Below are 19,505 nucleotides of genomic sequence, written 5' to 3'. Positions count from 1 at the left end.
GCTAGGATCTGATTGGGAATGCTATTCTAGTTATCATATGATTATTGCCCGAATTAGGGTAACACTTAGGAAAAGAAAGTAAGGAGAAGTGGTTTTTTTTTTCTTTTCTCATCAGACTTACATTTTTTTTTTACACTTTTTTAAAATTTAAATTTGAAACAAACTTGTTTTACATGTCAATCCTAATTCCTTCACCCTCTTATCCTCCCCTGTTCCCCCCACCAACCTCCTATTCCATTCCTTTTCTTCTTCCCAGGGAGGGTGAGGCTTTCCATGGAAAGTCTTCAAAGTCTGACATATCATTTGGAGCAGGGCCTAGGCTCTTTCCCATGTGTCTAGGCTGAGAGAGTATCCCTCTATGTGGAATGGGCTCCTGAAGTCCATTTGTATACTAGGGATAAATACTGATCCCCTACCAGAGGCCCCATAGACTGCCCAGGCCTCCTAACTAACACCCACATTCAGGGAATCTGGGTCGGTAAGAAGTTTGTTTTTAAGGGATACGTTGTAAAAATCTCTGTTTACAAGATTGTGTGCTTCCAATATAGCTTTGTAATAATAATACGCTTTTAAAGGCAAGGGACGTATTGCTTTGTCTTCATTCTGCATTTATCCTTGACTAGATTAATAGGGTGATGACTGAACAAACAAAAATTAGTAAGATAGTATGCATTTCATAAAGTTGTTTGAATTTTTAGGATATAGATCAATAGATTCTTATGCCCTATAATTTAATATTACAGTTTTACTAGCTAGCCATGTTCTTCCTAAAATGTAGGTGGTTAAGGGAACTAGTGTCTAGTCTTACTGTAGCTCTTTTTTTTTTTTTTTAAAATGAGAAGTTTTATTAGAAAGGGAAATGGGGGAGGAAGAGAAAAGAGGTAAAGAGACACAGAGTTAGAGAGGACAGAGGAGAAGAGGGAGACAGGAAAAGTCCTGTCTGTCCCCAGGGAACAGCGGGAGAAGAGAGGGAAAGAGCTCTGTGTTGTCATTCCCTATCTTCATTGAATCCATGTGATAATCCTGTGAGGATGGTGTCCACTACCAAACTCAGGGTTGGAAGTTCGTTAACTATATGAATGTGCTCAGTTTTAGACCTATAACTTTCCAGTCTATTTGTCTACTCCAGTAAAGATAGCCTATTGTTTTATGTTATTTGAATCAATTCTGTATTGTGGTCGACATGAAATCAGTGAAAAATAATCATTGAAATTAAATGTGCAGTGATTAAATTTTGATCTGTATTGTATGCTTAGTGGAAGAAATGTAGAAGAAATATGTCCCAAAACTGAGAAAGAAAAAAAATAAATGGCACATTTTTTCTAGTCATCATGATTTTTTATGTATGGTGTTTTATTTTGTTTTTGTTCTGTAGTTGTTTTGTCTTTTTTTTGGGGGGGGGTTGGTTGTTATTATGTTGCCCTTGACTACTCTGGACTCAATGTGTAAACTAGGCTGGCCTCCAGCTTGCTGCCATCCGCCTGCCACTGCTCAAATCAAAGGCCGGTATAACTACACTCCGTTGTCTCATGTATTATATTTCTAGAAATTGAGCTAAATTTCATGGAAGAAAAAAAGATCTTAACAGTTTAAAATTTTTTCCCATTTTCAGATAAAATCAGAGACAAAATTAAAGAGAGAGACAAAGAAAAAGAGAGAGAGAAAAAGAAACATAAAGTAATGACTGAGATCAAGAAAGAAAATGGAGATGTAAAGATTTTGCTGAAAAGTAAGTTTATATTCAGTGAACGTTTTCTATATTTTATAATGTTCATCTACTTAGTAGCCAAGCTATTAAAATAAGAAATGTTATTTGTTACTGAATTTGGCTAAGAATGAGACCACTGTAAAAATGAAGAGTAAATCTACTTGAACTTAGAGTCTGTGTAGTGACCTGCTGTGGTATACATCTTTAATGAGTTATTAACACTTTCATGGCTAAGCTTCACTAAGCAGATAACTATTTTAAAAATAAATTGTATTATTTTGTGTATGCGTTGTAGTTTGTAGTCATATTTATATAGTTTGAAATGGTAGCAGAAATGTTCTTCTTAGAGAATTAGAGCACAATCACTCCTCATAGAACAGGGCTGACAGGACCACTTCATTCTGAGCTAACCCAGAAGGGATGGGATGCTGGTTTATTCTGCTTGCTTGCTTAAGAGTATATTGATTTTTTTTTTTTTTTAAAGTTGTTGTTTGTTTTGTTTTTTCTTTTCAAGACAGGGTTTTTCTGTGTAGCCCTGGCTGTCCTGGAACTCACTCTATAGACCAGGCTGGCCTCTCAACTCACAGAGATCCTCTGCCTCCTGAGTGCAGGGATTAAAGGCATGCAGCACCAACTTCTGAGGCCAAGAATTCCTTTTTGGTCTTAAAAAATAACAACAACAACATCCCCCCCCCCCCCCCAAAAAAAAAAAAAAAAAAAAAAAAAACAGAATCCAAAATGTCATTTTTGTTTCGTGCTTCATGTTTCTCTGTTGTTAAAACTGTGTTCAGTTAGTGGTTATACATGGGGAAGGGTAGGGCAGTAACATAATAAATCCTATTTTTAAAAAAAAAAAACAGAACTTACATTACAATAGAGATATGAACAGTCTAAATTCACTTAGGTAGTAAAAAATGAATAAGTGACGTTCTTTTGTTAGGCATCTGAGAAGGCATTGGCTATTCTGTTAGATTGACATTTGTTGATTAGAACTCTTTGACTTCCATTAATTTCATGTTGAATTTTAGTTGTTGATAAACATTTGTATCCACAAGGGTGAAAAAACACTGCAATAATTAGGATAAATGTGGACTCTCAATTTTCATTTCATTCTTTGTCATATTTACAAATATTCTTTGTTTCTTTATATAATAAACTTTTCTACAAGTCAGAATTTTATATTCAGAGATTTATTTATGCATGTGTGCCGGAGTGTACATATGTTCATCACATGCATGTAATGATCAGAGGAATATGTGAGATTCCCTGGAACTGGAGTTAGAGGTGGTTGTGAGCTATGCAGTGTGGGTGCTAAGAACTGAACGTGGGTCCTCCGGAAGATAGCAAATGTTCTTAACCATTGAGCCAGCTCTCCAACCCTAGAATTTTCTTTGTACCTTAAAAGAAATATACCCCTGATTAGGTGATGACTTCTTGGTTAATGTTCTCAATCCTTTTGTTCTGTTTCTTTTGCCCTTGTGGTTTTATTTCTGTTGTTGTTTTAGTATTTTCTAAAATTTTATTTTATTTTTGTTTTGAGACAGGATCTCATTATGTAACCTTGGCTGGCCTGGAGCATGCTATATAGATTAGGCTGTCCTAAAAGTCATATAGATCTTTCTTTTTCTGCATTTAGAGTACTGGGTTTAAATGACTGGCTGTAGTTTTATCTATTATTTTTTTTCAAAAAAAAATTACATGTATGAATGTTTTGAGTGCCTGGTGCTGCTGGATACCAGAACAAAATGTCAGATGCTCTGAAACTTGAGTTACATACAGGAGGTTGTGAATAGCCATGTGGGTGTTGGGAACTGAACTCAAGTTCTCTGCAAGAACAGCCACTGCTCTTAACCACTGAGCCATTTCTCCAGCCCTCAGGGTCTTAAGGGTCCAGGGTTGATCTCAGACTGCATATGCAGGAATAACCTTGCACTTTGATTAGATTGCCTCCATGTCCCAAGTGCTAGAATGACAGGTGTGCACCACACCCTGTATATGTGGTACCAGGGAATATAGCCCATCCCTGCTCTTGTGTTTTCACTGTGCTGTGGAATTAGACTGTAACTGCTGCAAATGTTGACTTAACTGCACCCTGTTGGTTTAGCTAAATAGTTGTTTTGTTCTTTATGCAGTGATATACAATTATGCTACTAGAGAAACAATCTGTGGCCTCAGAATATTTAAGCTCATATATTCTTCATTTGTGATTAGGTCTCTAGAGACCATATATATACATGAATATATTCTATTGAACTGAGAATTTTCTAGGAATATGCAATATTTATCTTGATTTTGAAGTAGATGGAAAATTTAGGAGACATTTAGGAGACTGAGTAAAGGTGAAACTATTGATGAAAACAAACAAAAAGAATGAAGTAGGTTTAGAAATTAATTTAAAACCTTTAGGATGACTAGGAAATTTTAAGGAAATGATTACTGTACAGAGGAGGTAAGTACCAATTTCTGTTGCTGTTAAGATTATGTAAGTAAAAGTGTGGAATGTCAGATTCACTCAACAAGTAGACAAGAATCTTGGAAACATCTTTGAAAAAGTAATTTTGGAATTAAAAAGCAACAAAACCAACACTACCCTTCCTCCTCAATATATAGCATATAGTTGATCACACTAGTAAAAGCATGATTCATTTGGAATGGGAATTCATGTGTTGGCTTTTACTATCCAGCAAAACCAATCTGTTGAGTATTGTGCGGGCATGGTCAGAGAACAGAATTATCTGTTGTTGGATAAATGATGACCTTGTTAGAGGCAATATACTCTTAGTTTCCAGTGTGCCACACTCAGAATTATTCTCTGGCCTTCATCCAGGCTTGTCCCACCCTACAAAGCCATGCAGTACCTAAAAACTGAGATTGTTTCCTGAAGACCATAGATTGAAAATCAGTAAACTGCTTCTGTTTTCTCTGTGTGGTAATAGAGTTGAATGTATTATTTCCTGTATTAGATATGAAAGGACATCAGTTTTCTAGATAATTTTTTTTTACTTTGTTAGCATGAAAGATATATCAAGATTAGTGATAGGTAGAAATTAGTATCAATGAACACTTAACTAATTTATTTTATTTTTTCCCGAGAGTATCTCTGTGTAGCCTTGACTTTCCTGGAACTCATTTTGTAGACCAGGCTGGCCACAAACTCAGAGCTCTGCCTGCCTCTGCCTCCTGAGTGCTGGGATTAAAGGTGTGCGCCACCACCACCCAGCAAACTTATTTTTAATGCAAGCATTTCATAATTTGCCACCCAAAGCATATGCCTCTGTTCTCTTCTCTCCCTTGTCCTCACTCACCTTTCTCCCCACTCTCTCCTTTAGCGCCCCCCACTCTCCTCCTCTTCCTCTCACCTCCTTTCTTTTTCTTTTAGGCAGACCTTTTCAGGCTGTCCTGGAGGTTGCTGTATAACCCTTGCTGGTCCAAACTCTCTTTGGTATTTCGAGGCAGGGTTTCTCTGTGTAGCTTTGTAAACCAGGCTGGGCTTGAACTCACAGAGATCCGCCTGCCTCTACATTCCAAGTGCTGGGATCAAAGGTGTTCACCATCACCTTCTGGCTGCTGGTCCAAGCTCTTTATCCTTTCCCTTTAGGGCTCCTGAGTTACTAGGGTCACATGTACACTACCCTGCTTGCTGTGTGTGCTTTCAATGTTCTGTTGTTTCTTTCTTTCTTTTTTTCTTTCTTTTTTTTTTTTTTGTCTTTTGTGGGTGTCCCTTTGTCTCTTGTTGAACGAGTATCTGAGCTTTCCTGTTCCTATTTCTTTTGCTTTCAGTTGGCACCTACCCACCCACTTCGACCCCTAGGTCTTCCTTCATATGTGGGGTCCCCTCTGCCCAGTCTGTGCGTCCTTGCCTGTTCTGCACTCCAGCACTTTTACTTTGGGTCATACATAATTTGAGAGTTGTCTGTGTTCCTTAGACAGCAGTCCTGTTTCTGTCCTAAATTTATCTCAAGGGCTTTTATTATATCAGAATCATTGGTTTTTCTTAGAATTAAAGGCTTAGAGTAATGTGAACTTTTGGTATTTTTTACTGTAACAAACAACAATTGGTATTCAAAATGATACTTCCTTAAGGTACTTTAAAATTTTCTAAATAGGCATCATGTGAAGAAACAGAATGAATGAGAGATTATATAATGTTCTTAAAATCTTTCCAGTGCAAGCTAGTTCCTGGGTTTGGTTTAGTGTAAAGAACACATTTAACTCTGTTCTTTGGTGGTTTCCAAGCCTACATTCTGGTTCTGTGAAGAGGTGAGAAGACTCTCAGGGCCCAGCACAATACTTGTTCTTATATCATGATTTATTATTATGAAAGGGTACAGAGAAAAATAAACATAGAGGCAAAAGAGCATAGGATAATATCTGTGGGAAGTGAAACATAAGAATCCTTTCCAAGTGGAGCTCCATAGGATGTACCAAATTTCAGTAAGTTGTGATAGCATGCATAGAATGTGTGGACAAGGAAGCTCATCAGTGACTCAGGTTTGCCACCACCTACCTACTATGAACCGAAAAGAAAAGAAAAGAAAAGAAAAGGAAAAAAAAAAAAAAAAAAAAAAAAGGAAAATAGTATTCAGCGTATAGAAAACAAGTACTCAGCATACAAAATATTATTTGTGCAAATGAGAACAGTGAAGCAAATAGTAGGAACCCTTCAGAATTTGAGTTTGCAAGGGCCAGGTAAGGGCCAGCTTAGCAAGCAGTCTTAGGCATGTCATCTCTGAACACTGTAATAGTTAATTGCAAAGTAATTTGCCAGCAGAATTTAGCTCCTTGATGCCCAACTTAAAGAGTCTTCCATCCATTTATTAGTTTGAATTTTTGAATTGCTGACTGTTGTAATATTTTTTTTTTTTTTTTTTGTTCATACTGAACACTAGGGAATAGACTAAATGTCTATTTCAAAGTAATGTGGTTGGTTATAGGTTATTTCCTATTTTAATACAAAAATATGTTAAGGGTGAATTTAATTAAATTTAAACATTTTCACTGCAGTCAGGTTTTGTTTATCTCAAAGTGATTTAATTTGTGCCGTTTACATGGCACTTTCCATTATGAGGTTTGAGGTTGCTATTAATACCTATCTATGCCCAAGCTGGGCAGTGGTGGCACCACTGAACCCTTTAATTCTCTCACTCAGGAGGCAGAAGTAGGTAGATCTCTGAGTTCCAGGACAGCCAAGGCTACACAGAAAAGCCCTGTCTCGAAAAACCAAAGCAAAACAAAAAACAACCAACCAACCAAACAAGCAACCTATGCCCTTTAAATTATATTTTTAATCTTACTGATAGGCTTTTTTCTTATTTTATTGGATTTTGCTTAAAACTTCTTTGCTCTTTTATTTGGTTACTCTGTTTTACTCTTTATTTTATTCTTTTTTTGAATAATTAATTTTTTGAGACAGTGTCTCATGTATCTCAGGTTAGTTCAGAACTTAGTATATAGTCAAGGATGACCTTGAATTTCCAGGTTCTTCCACTTCTACCTCTGAGGTCAGGGGCTACAGCTGTATGCTACTATACCTGTTTTTTTGTGGTGCTGGAATTGACCCAGGTGCATCATGCATTTGACAGAAGCATTGCACCACCTGAGCAGCATGCATGGATAGTCCCTAGTTTTTGTTTTAAGATGCTCATACCTAGACAGAATTTGTTTTCTCACCCTTCCTATTGCTGCGGCCCTTTAATACAGTTCCTCACGTTGTGGTAATCCCCAACCATAAAAGTATCCCAGTGCCACTTCGTAAGTGTGATTTTGCTAGTTATTAATAATAAATATCTGCAGGATATTGATGGGTTGTGACCCACAGGTTGAGAACCACTGACTTAGATGGAAAATTTGATCTTTGGAACCTACATGGAAAGAAAGAAAGAAAGGAAGAAAGGAAGGAAGGAAGGAAGAAAGAAAGAGCGGAGTCTTGAAGGTTATCCTCTGACTGCAACACACAAGCTTTGGCATGCATGTGCATGCTTGTGCACACACACTGAAAAGTAAGAGTGTTGAATAAAGGAAACACACCAGGTGGAGGTGTTTCTTTCTGAGACTCAAGTCTTGGGAATTGCCCTGAGAAATTTAGTTTTAAAAATGAAAATTTCATGTAAAAGAAGCATTGTGAGGGCCAGGGATGTGGCTCTGGCGATGAAGTATACCCTACTGTGCCAAAGCCCTGGATTTTGTCCTTTGCAGGGCATAATCCTGGGGGTGGTAGGCATGCCTCTAATCCCAGAACTTGGGAAAGGAGGGAGGAGGAGTAAATTCAGGGTTATCCTGAACTTATTTGAGATTCATCTGAAAAATGCACAACCACTCTCCCAAAATAGGCAGGTGGGATAATTTTATTTATTTATTTATGGACTATCACAAGAATAGAATAGAATGACAAACCTGAATGTGATAGTTCAGGCCTGTAACCTCAGTACTATAGCCTGGGCAGACTGTTCACTGTCATTTTGCCTTAAAAATCAAAACAACCAAAATGCCTTAAAAATAGGGCTGGAGAGAAGAATCATGGTTAAGAGTACTGGCTGCTTTTTCAGGGGACCCAGGTTTAATGCCCGGCACCCCAGCTGGAGGCAGGTGCACACCTGTCTGTAACTCCTGTTCTAGGGCACCAGTCACATGTGGTACACAGACATACACAACACCCCTTCCAAACAAAAACAAGAAGGAAGTAGCAGAAACAATGTCTTCTTTTCTGAATTGTTACTTTGTTGTCCTTTTATCTTAGGAAACTGTGTTTTGAAACACACATACATTTTCATAGTCTGCTTCTATATAAGAAAAATGAAGTATTTATTATTGTGTGTGTGTAAATGACATATGTGTTTTTTGTATACGCAGGTTTTCTGATTAAATAGCCTGTGTGGATTAGATTGGTCCTTATTCCTGGGATTTCTGGGCTTTTGACCCAGGGTCTGCTACCTTTGTTCACAGAAACTCTTCAGTACATAAGCGTATATGGTCCTTCTACTCTTATGTCTCTCTTTCATTCCATCTCTTTACCTAGTGCCTGGGCATCATCAGAGCATTGTGTATGAGAGAGGGCTCTAATCTTGTCATCTCCTGTAGGCACTTGCTGGATCCTGACTTGCAGCTCTAAGCTGTGATGGACTTTGGTAGATGAGTTTGCTTACTGAGGAGGAGAGGGAAAGCTAAGGGACTGGTGTGCTGTACCCCCACTTTTTTTTTTTTATAATGAGGCAGTGGGGGGTTTGAGACAGGGTTTCTCTGTGTATCCCTGGCTGTTCTGGATCTCCAGCTGTAGGCCAGGGTGGTCTTGAACTCACTGGGGTCCACATGCTTCTGCCTCCCGAGTATTGGGATTAAAGGTGTGCACCATCACAGCCTGGCTGGATTTCAGTTTTTAAAAACCTTAGATAAAGTAAACTTTATCCATGAGAACTATCTGAAGGGTATTGCTCACATTTATCTCTGAGCCTCTACTTTTTCCGTTTGAAGATTACATGTTCTGAGCTTTGGCTCACTCGTTACTTGGGTCAGTCCTGAGTCTGCTGTCTGTGTATATATAAAGGCAGAGAGTGGACGAGAGAGAAGGAAAACAAAGGGAAATTTGAATAGTAAGTAAATTCAGTGATTTTTTCAGACGTTTCACAAGTACACTTACCTATGACAAAACAGTTCCAAAAGCATGTTTTTTTTTTTTTTAATTTAAGTAATTAAAATATGGAGTTTCAAAAAAAAATTTTTTCCCAACAGGTGGGAAGGAGAAACCAAAAACGAATGTAGACGACTTACAAATTAAAAAAGTAAAGAAGAAAAAGAAAAAGAAACACAAAGAGAATGAAAAACGGAAGCGTCCAAAAATGTATAGTAAATCTATTCAGACCATCTGTTCAGGATTGCTGTATGATACTGAAGATCAAGAAGCCAAAGGCATCTTAAATGATAACATAAAGGATCACATTGGAAAACCTTTGGATGCCAAGAACTGCGGTTCTAAAATCACCGGTAACAGTGACTTCCCGTTTGTCTCATTGAAGGAAGCACGAGTTCAGACCAACCTTAAGAGGTTGGACACCTTGGAGTTCAAGCGGCTCATTCATGCTGAGCACCAGCCTAATGGAGGTGCGTCTGTCGTCCATGCCTACAGCGATGAGCTCTCCTGCCTGTCTCCTGTGGAGATGCAGAGATTTGCAGAAGAATTCGTGGGCTTAGTGTTCAGTGAAAATGAAAGTTCTGCAGCTTTCTATGTAATGGGTATTGTTCATGGGGCAGCTACTTATTTACCTGACTTTTTAGACTACTTTTCATATAATTTTCCCAATTCACCAGTGAAAATGGAGATATTGGGAAAAAAAGATATAGAGACAACGACTATGTCCAATTTTCATGCTCAGGTAAGAGGTTTTTAGTTTTTTGGGTTTTTTAAAAATAGATTTTAATTGTACATTTTAGATAGACTTGTGGTTTTCCTCTTAATCGTACTGTAGATTTGAAGTAAAAAGGTAAGAGTATGGTGAAACTGTTTGGGAGTAACTTCTTGGCATGAATTTGTAAGTTTAAAATTCAATTTCTGTTTTTTAATTTACTTAAAAATCAGTTAGTTAAATACTTAATATTCTGAGTCTGTCTCCTGCCCCTAATCCCCCTTTTCTCTGGACAAGGATTTCACTTGGACCAAGTAAAATTAATTTAAGCAGGTATTTTCCAGTCCTTAAAATAATAGTACCTTTTAACTCTGTAAATCACCTACAGCTGTCTTCTTTGTAATGCCCTGTAAGTGCTTAGCATTGGGCCCATCAAGTTAGTAGGTGCTAAATACATGCTGGCTAGTATTAAATTTACTGTAATACAGAGTAATCACTACTTAGTATGTAACTATGTGAAAACATTAGTACACATTAGCCTTTCTTACTTTGTGTTGCTGTGAAGAGACACCTTCACCAAAGCAACACATAACAGAAAGCATTGAATTGGAGGCTTGCTAGTCCATGATCATCATGATGGGAACTGTGGTGCCAGGCAGGCAGGCAGGCATAGCCATAGCCCTGAAGCAGTAGCTGAGAGTTTATGTCTGACCTATAAGCAGGAGGCTGAAAGACAGGGACTGACTTGAATGTTTGAAACCTCAAAGCCTCCCCTTCCTTCCCCAAGTAACATACCTTCTCTTAATCCTTCCTAAACACTCTACTAACTGGGTAACAGATATTCAGATAGAGCCTACAGGGAGCCATTCTCATACAAACCACCACAGAATTTTAAGCTAATTTCCATTTCCTACTCTTTTCTGCAGAACATTATTTTAGAAACTAGAGTTTGCCTTTTTTTTTTTTTTTTTTTTTTTAAGTTAATGTGTGGTCTATCTAAAAGCCAGTGCCTTTGTCACTGAACCAAAGGTGAGGGAAAGTTTAGACTATAACCAGTTGACTATAGGTGTTTTTAAAAAGAGTTTTTAAAGTGTATTTATTTTTATTTTATGTGCATTTGTATCTTGCCTGCATGTATGTCTGTGTGAGAGTATTGGATCCTCTGGAACTGGAGTTACAGTTGTGAGCTGCCAATGTGGTACTGAGAATTGAATTCAGGTCCGTTGGGCAAACAGCCTGTGCTCTTAGCTGCTGAGCCATTTCTCCAGCCCCTGATTCTTATTTTTTTTTTTTTTTTTTTCCTTCTTCTGGGGGTTGGTAGTAACTGATATAACATTCTGGTGTATGGGATGGACACAGTAGTCTCCGGGAGCTTTCTCTACTGAAAGGCTTTTGAGATTGTCAGCACTACTAGGAGTAGAACAAAGTCTCATTCTCGTCCCGTGCTTGCCCTTTGCTTTAGTACTTTCTTTCAGTTGATGTTCCCAATAGCATGTTTGCTGTGTATTCTTCTGTATACAGTAGCCTGGAAAACAGGACAGTATTTAAATTTTAATGTGCATGTATGAGGGTTATTCCCTGATGCAGCATATTTGAGAACTAGAATTTAAATATTTTTTTATTTTTTTTATTTAATTTTATATAACAAAGTCCAATTAAATGAAAACAAACATTTATACACAGTATTTGGGAATTTGGGCGTCGTTCTTTCCAAACTACTTCCTGCTGGTAAGGGGCACTGTCTTGGGGGATTCGAAGAAGATTCAGATATCCTAGCTGTAGTCTGTAGGGCTGTTTTGTCCAGCTGTTTGGAATTTAAATATTTTTATAATGGAAACAATAGAGCATTCATTACTAGCCAACTCATTTTATAGAATTCCAGATAGTAACTTGTCTGAGTTACTGGGTTTAGTGGCCGAATCAGGACTGGCATCTAGTCTATCATTTATTGAGTTGTAACTGTCCCGTGTCCTATGTAAGTATTTTATATGCAATAAGTTGTACTATAGCATGCTTTTATTTACACTTTAAAGTAGTTAAATATTGGTATACCTTAATGCATTTTAGCAATAAAGAAACATATAATAAATTACAAATGAATACTCCAGCCCCTAGAGACTTTGAGTAATGGGTTGAGTATTGAGAAATGAAATGGTAGAACAAGAAAGTCCTGTAGTGCTAGGTCATTCATTTTTTGTCATTTATTGTGTGTAAGTAACTTATTGTCACTGTGCTAAATGACAAGTTTTATACTATGTTTCTTAGACTTCAAATCAAACAGTTTGCACAATATCACAAATACTCTTGTCATACCATGCAAGGATGTTTTAGCAATTTTTTTAATGTGATAAACACATTCATGTATTAATGGGAGTTTTTAAAAGTTAACTTTAAAACTGAATTTAGGAATTATAATAAATGATAAGGCTTTTTATTTTACGGTGGCTGGAAGGATGGCCCAGTGAGTAAAGGCACTTACTGCCACGCCTGCCTGCTTAAAGTTGCTCCCGTGGACACATCTGGGTCTGGCTGAAGGAGAGAGCCAGTGTCTGCAGGTTTCCCTGACCTCCACCTGCACCTCATTGCATGTGCCTCCCCCAGTAAATAAGTAAATGTAATGGAAACAAAAAGTTTTCTCTTTATGTAATATTTACGAGATGAAAACTTTGCTTTAGCTATTAAATAAAAGAGGTGCTTAACTTGTTAATGGGTCCCGAGTGTGGACTGCTGAGCTTGGTTACTGCTGTCTTTCTAGTCTTCTCCGGGAACTCTAGGAAATGGCTGCTTCTCTGTTGCCAGCTGTGGCTCTGGCCCCCAGGTCTTTGCCATCTGCTACTCCCTTGACTCAAGCTTGTCATCTACAAGTACTCCTTTTGATTCTTAGGAAACTGCACAGTCCATATTCCTTTATAAAGTCCTCTTTTGTTTAGTGTGGAGTAAGAATATATAATGAACTCTCATTTATGTTTTTCTTAGTTTCTTTTTTTAGTTAATTTTTTTTTTTGTCTTTTGTCGTCTGAGATGGTTTCTCTGTGTAGCCCTGGTTGTCCTGGAACCAGGCAGGCTTGAACTCACAGGGATCCACCTGCCTCTGCCTCCCAAGTGCTGCGAAAGGCATGTGCCGCCATGCCCAGCTGGATTCTTTTATTTCTTTTATTTCATTTTCTTTTATTGAGAGCTTAGGAAAAATCAAAACAGAGATCAAATCAGACAGAAACAGCCTAGATGACTGTGCCTGTGTCTTCAGGTTAGTATTAGCTTTGGCCTTGTCCTTAAGCAAGAGTTAATGAGACTGGAGCCTAAAGGCTCACACAGCAGAGCAAAAGAGTACACTTACTTAGATCAGTTCTTTCTAATCTCTTGCTTTCCCAGGGAGAGCTGTTCTGTTGTTGTTGGAGAGCTGCTCTGTTGTTGTTTGTTTGTTTGTTTGTTTGTTTTTGAAATAGGAGCTCATAAAGCCCAGGGTGGCCTAGTCTCTTACTTGTCTGGGGCTGGAGTGGAGGTCCTGATCCCCCTGCCCCTGCCTCCTAACTGTTGGAGTTTCAGGTGTATAGAACATTTAGTTTTAAAAGTTGTGTCTCTTAACCTGTTTCCCTCCAGGACTTGGTCCTTCTTCCCATAAATCTCACTGAAGGATAATGTGTACACAGAAAAATGTATCATTAGAGATGAATACTCAGAAAGTAAACAGACCATTGAGTTCAGAGCTGAAAGGAGCTAGAGGTCTTTCTCAAAGCATTCCTTATCACTACTCTGCCAATCTCCCTGAACTCCAACATGTAAATACATATAGTTTTAAAAACTATTATCTTAAGCATATGTGTGTGCGCCATGTGTGTGGAAGAGCCTGAGAAAGTCAGAAGAGGCCATCGGACCCCTAGAACTGCAGTGCATAGTGAGCTGCCGTGTGGGTTCTGGAAATTGAACCCCATTCCTCTGGAAGAGCAGTGGATGCTCTTCACCACCACACCATTTCTCCAGCCCCCAACTCATTAACACCCAGATATCCATTCTACTAAATTCCAACAAAAAAGTTTTACATATTTTGAACTCATGTTTAATGGTACTTGATTTGTTAAGTCTCTTTTCAGAGTTATGTGTGTTGACATCCATTTTGTAGATAGAAGTGTTCGTTTTTCTTATTGTTGGGTAGTATTTCATTGTAGGTATGTATCATAATTGTCCTGTTACTGTAAGTGGACGTTTTAGTTGGTTTTACTTTGGTATTGTTCAGTAGGGGATTTTGACTATTTTTGTTCATGTACTTGATGTGCATATGTGTTTGTTAAAGTATACCTATCATTTGAATAGCAGGATATAAAGCTGCACAGATACTTGGTTTTGATAGATAAATAGCTGTTTTTTCAAAATTCTTGCACCAGTTTGTATTCATACTGACAGTGGAGCATACTTTTGGTCACACTTAGTATTGTGGGCACTAGTATCTGCCTGTAGTTTAATATTAGCTTTTCTGGTGACTAAGTGTCAGGTACCTTTGAAATATGATTATTATATATTTAAGTACTGTCTTAGGTAGCGTTTCTATTCCACTCTTTCGCCCACTAGTAACTTTTAAGAAAATGTATTGTACATCAGACCTTTTGATCAACCAAATAACACTTCTCACTTGCTGTCTTGATTTATTGTTCTTAATGTTTTTTATGACTAGGAGTTAAGTTTTATCTAATGGATAATTTTTTCTCAATTATGATTAATGTGTTTTGTGTCTTATTTTGAAAATCTCTGTACTCCTAAGATAATGACATTCTTTGGCATTTCTTATGGAAACTTACTGTTTTTTCTTTCATGTTTAAATCTACAAAGATCAGAGTCGTCCAGTTTGTGGAAGGGCATGCCTGTGATCTGAGCCCTCAGGAGGCTGAGGCAGGATTAGCATGGGTTAGCTAGAGAAACCCTGTCTTTAAAAGATCAAAACTCAAACAGGGTTGTTAGTTTTAAAGATGGCAGACATCCAGAGGACTTAGCATGAGGTGAAAAAGTGCCCACTGCTCAGTGCGCTACAGCTTCTCCTTGTTGTTAAATCAGCTGACCATGCATGTGGGGTCTCTTTCTGGGCTTTGCTCTCCCACTGCTCTTTTTATTACTGATCACCAGGGAAACACATACCAAATCACAGTGGAGCCACCTCACTCCATTTACAATGGTTCAGAGTCTGAGAGATGGCTTAGTGGGTAAAGACCCTTGCTACAAATCCTGACAACGTGAGTTTGATCCCTGATTGCTACTCACAGAGGGAAGCAATTCCAAGTTTGCCTCTGACCTTTACATGTGTAATGTGGGACACATTCCTCCCCCACCTTTAAATAAATAGATGTAATTTAAAAGATTTAAAACTTTAAAATTAGTGTGTTTTTTTATTACCATATTATTTATATACATATGTGATATACTATTTCTTATAAGTATTATAGAAAAGACAAAGGTAACAAGGACTAGAGAAGGCAATGTAAAGAAAATCTTATATGGTATTGGTGAAAATGTTGTTAGTGGAGCCATTACAGAATGTGGTATGGAAATTCCATAACTATGTCAAGATAAAACTACCGTGTAGTCCACCAGTCCCACTGCTGCTTATATATCTGAAGGAAATGAAATTAGTAGGTCAAGGAAATATCTATATTATAGCAGTGTTTATAATAGCTAAGAAATGGGATAAAGAAAAATTTTATATACTCACTCGCACACACACAGAGGCATATGGACTCTTTTCTGTAATTAAAAAATAAAGTTGGCCATTTACTAAAGTATTACATTAAGTGAAGTAAGCCAGGTAGATCAATCCCACAAGGCCTCATGCCTAGAACTTGAAACAGTGGATCTGTCAAAAGCCGATCCTACAATGTATGCTGGTTACCAGGGGCTAAGAATACTGGAGAAGGAATGGTAAGTAAGGGTTGATCAGTGAGAAAGCTACATTACAATTTGGCTAGGGCTAAGAAGTATGTACATTCTATTATAACAGTAATGTCTTTAGTTATCTAATCTATTAGGAGGTGTGTACCAGAGGCTGTAATTGGGAAAGTCTGTTTTGCTGCCTTAACTAATGTAAAAATGAATAGTAACAACATTTTTATTGACGTTATGGGTATTGTAAAATAAAATGAATAAAGGGGCTGAGATGTCTCTGCTCATACAGTGCTTGCTGTGTAAGCATGAAGACTGGAACTGTGTCTAGCATCCTCAGAAAAGCCATGGCAACAGAGCATTCCTGAGTGCTGGGGAAGCAGTGATAGGAGGGACCTGAGGTCTTTTAGCAAGCCAATCTGGCCAGGTTTTCAGATTCCAGGTTCTGTGAGAGACTATGCCTCAGAAATTAAGGTGGAGAATGATGGAGGTAGACTACTGATTCCTTCTCTGACATCTCTCCCCCCCTTTAAATATCATCCATCACAGTTTAATTTGAAAGTATGTGCTACATATGGCATAGAAGTGGCTCCCCCTTGTGACACTTTGTTAATATGGGGGTTTATTGGATCAGTTAGATTGTGTGGAATAGGGTCCAGGACACTTGCCATCAAGCCCAGCCTGAGTTTGATCCCTGTGGGAGGAGACAATCAACCTCCCACAGGTTGTCCTGTGACCTCTACACTGCACATTTATGTGTGCCTTGGCATGTCCACACACATTCTAACCTCTACCCCAAATTCCCTTCATTTCCCATGCATATACATGCACTACATAAACAAATAAATAATGAACATACAAATAAATGGTAAACAATACTTGATGAACAACTCACTTATTAAAATAATGGACCGCTCTACTTCTAAAAACAAGCAATGAGACAAAAGCATCAGCTGCTTTCCTCTTTCATCGTTAAGTGCCAGCATTGAACCTGTTTTTCTGTTACTCCCAATTGACATTGATACAAGTTTAAATGTGTGTGTCATAAATATTTTATGGATTGCTATTCAGAAGAACTTTTAATGTCTTAGGATATTGATAGGTGTACTAAATTTTGAAATAAAAATACTTTATGCATTCCTAGTTCAAACAAATTAGGCTTATTTTTTAAGAGCCTTCTCAAAACTTTAGTGTACATATGGGCTTCTAATGCAAAAGGATTTTCCAAACTTACTTGACTATCATAAAGACCTAGTTTCAAGGAGCATACTTTGGGAAATAACAAATTGTTTCATCTAAGTCATTTTTTTGTGTTCTAAAGCCCCTCATTATCATTTTGTTCCCCCAAATGGAGAAGTCTTTATGTAACAGAAATAGCATTAAGTCTTAGGAGTTTATTTCTGCTCATGATTTATTTTTAGAATGGTTGCATTGTTCTTTTGTTATTTTTTTGTATCATGAAGGTGTTATAAGGAATAGATTTTCTGTTCCCCCCCCCCCATTTCTCCACCGATGCACTAAGCCAGATAATAGATTTTTTTGAACAAAGCAACTCGCAGGCAAGTTCTCTAGTCCCAAGGATTGAGGCCTGAGAAGCAGAGCCCACAAATGAAAGCAGGGAGACTTTGTAGGTTGAAAGTGAGGGCTGATGATGTGTCCTCCACTAGCTGGGTTTGTACCCAAGTATGGTCAAAAACTGAGTGCTTTAGGTGGGGACTTGGGCAGAGGCAACTTCAGGGTGGAGGAAGCTTCAGTAGCTGCCAAGAAAGTGGAACTGAGATTTTTGGTTCATTTCCTTTGGAGACTCTCTGAGTGGGCATAGTTTGGGGGAGAGACACAGGAACGGGGCTTCCTGATCCTGCAGGAGGAGCTGGAGTTTCTCTGAGACTGGGTTTCTCTGTGTAACCCTGGCTGTCTTGGAACCTGCCCTGTAGGCTGTCCTTGAACTCACAGAGATCCACCTGCCTTTGCTTCCCAAGTGCAACTACGATAATAATAGCTTCTTTTTAGAGAGGGGAGACTACAGGGGAGATTTAGATTAAGCAGTATACTTGGCTCCATGTAACATGGGGGTGGAGGTTTGAATCCAGGGACATGTACATATTTACCTGCTAGGCACTACCAGCTGAGCTACATCCTGTATTTCATTTGTATTTTTGAATGAGTAATGAAGTTAGCATATTTTTTTATATGCTCGTTACATGTCTTCTAAATGGCACTGTGTATATGTAGGACTTTGCAAGAACTATATGATTACATGTACCATGCCTGTCTTTTTTATTGTGCTTGAGATCTGTCTTTCCATCCCCTGCCCAAATCTATAGGAACTATATGGATAGTCTTTATAGTTCATTATATTTACTTTTAAGAAGCAAATAGTTACATCTTTTTTTTTTAGGTTAATTTAAAAAAATATATCAAAAGTAATGGGTTGATGGTTTTAATGAAGTAAATAGAAGTATATGTGTTACATCTGTCTATCAGGATTTGAGGTTTTCCAGATAAGTGATTTTTTTTCCTAATTAACATTGCTAAGATTTTAACAATGATAGGACTGTATTTTTACTAAATCTTTGCACCATAACTTAACTCATTTTTGTGCCGGTCATTATAATGATGTAATACATCCTGCAGCTGTGCCTGTCACACTGTTCCTCCTCCATCCCAAATTTGTGGGGTTTTTATCCCTTTTATCTGATCTGAAAGATTATTTTAACTGCGCCTAAAATAGGAGTATGTATCTATAGTGGGGGAGCTTTATGAACCACAGTCTTATGACTTTGCTTTAGCTACTTAGAGTCTCCTAATCCTTATCTCCTCCCTTCTCCCTCCCAACTGCCTTTTGGATCATTCCTACTAGAAATTGTCATAGGTGGTTTTTAGAGAATTGAGGTTTTATTTTCATGTGGTATTATTTAACTTTAACATAATAAGGAAATTTTGAGTATCACACTGTTGTAATAAAATGGGAGACAGTCAAATTAACCATTTTTTTTAATCAAAAGCATATGTGTTTTTTTATTTGCCATCTGTATATTTTATTTTTTCAACTTGAACATATTATTATACATTGAATACATTTTTGTTAATATATTAATATTTTACTATGGTTAAAACTTGAAGTGAATTGTTCTGATTTCAAATGGGTTTGTCATAGTTGATTATATGTTGCATTTCAACGCATTTTTGGTTGGATTAATAAAGAATTTTAATCAGTGAAATGATCATTGTCGTCTAAAGCAGCTGATACAGTCAAATCACTTAACACAGTTGAATAGTGATATAACCTACTTTTTGCACTATTCTAACAAATCTTACTCACTTTAATGATACATTTATTTATATATAAACATACAGGTTTTACTTTACAAGGGCTTAATGTTAAATTTGTTAGTAACCCTGGTTTTCTGAGTAATTGTTTAGTATTTCCACTTCCCTTCCTCAGTGGCCTCAAGTTCACAAAACCTGTGCCCACTTCCCAGTAGACCTGTACTACTGTACCTGACTTTGACTGTCCTGGAACTCTCTATATAGACCAGGATGGATGCAACTCATAGAGATTTGCCAGCTTCTGTCTCCTGAGTGCTGGGCTTAAA

The 19,505-nt window shown here is 37.7% G+C and overlaps 1 protein-coding gene across 1 annotated transcript in view; it reads left to right on the top strand.

Moving 5' to 3' along the window:
- Rsbn1l (round spermatid basic protein 1 like) overlaps positions 1-19,505 on the top strand; it is a 57,138-nt gene that overhangs the window by 21,456 nt on the left and 16,177 nt on the right. The window contains exons 2-3 of the mRNA XM_051174801.1: positions 1,613-1,729; positions 9,434-10,074. Of these exons, the coding sequence (XP_051030758.1) occupies positions 1,613-1,729; positions 9,434-10,074 (758 nt within the window). The remainder of the gene's footprint in view (positions 1-1,612; positions 1,730-9,433; positions 10,075-19,505) is intronic.

This window comes from Phodopus roborovskii, unplaced genomic scaffold (genome assembly GCF_943737965.1).
Source record: "Phodopus roborovskii unplaced genomic scaffold, PHOROB, whole genome shotgun sequence".
Classification (NCBI taxonomy): domain Eukaryota; kingdom Metazoa; phylum Chordata; class Mammalia; order Rodentia; family Cricetidae; genus Phodopus; species Phodopus roborovskii.
The sequence above is the reverse complement of the archived record's forward strand: the minus strand, read 5'-3'. Positions and strand labels throughout refer to the sequence as shown.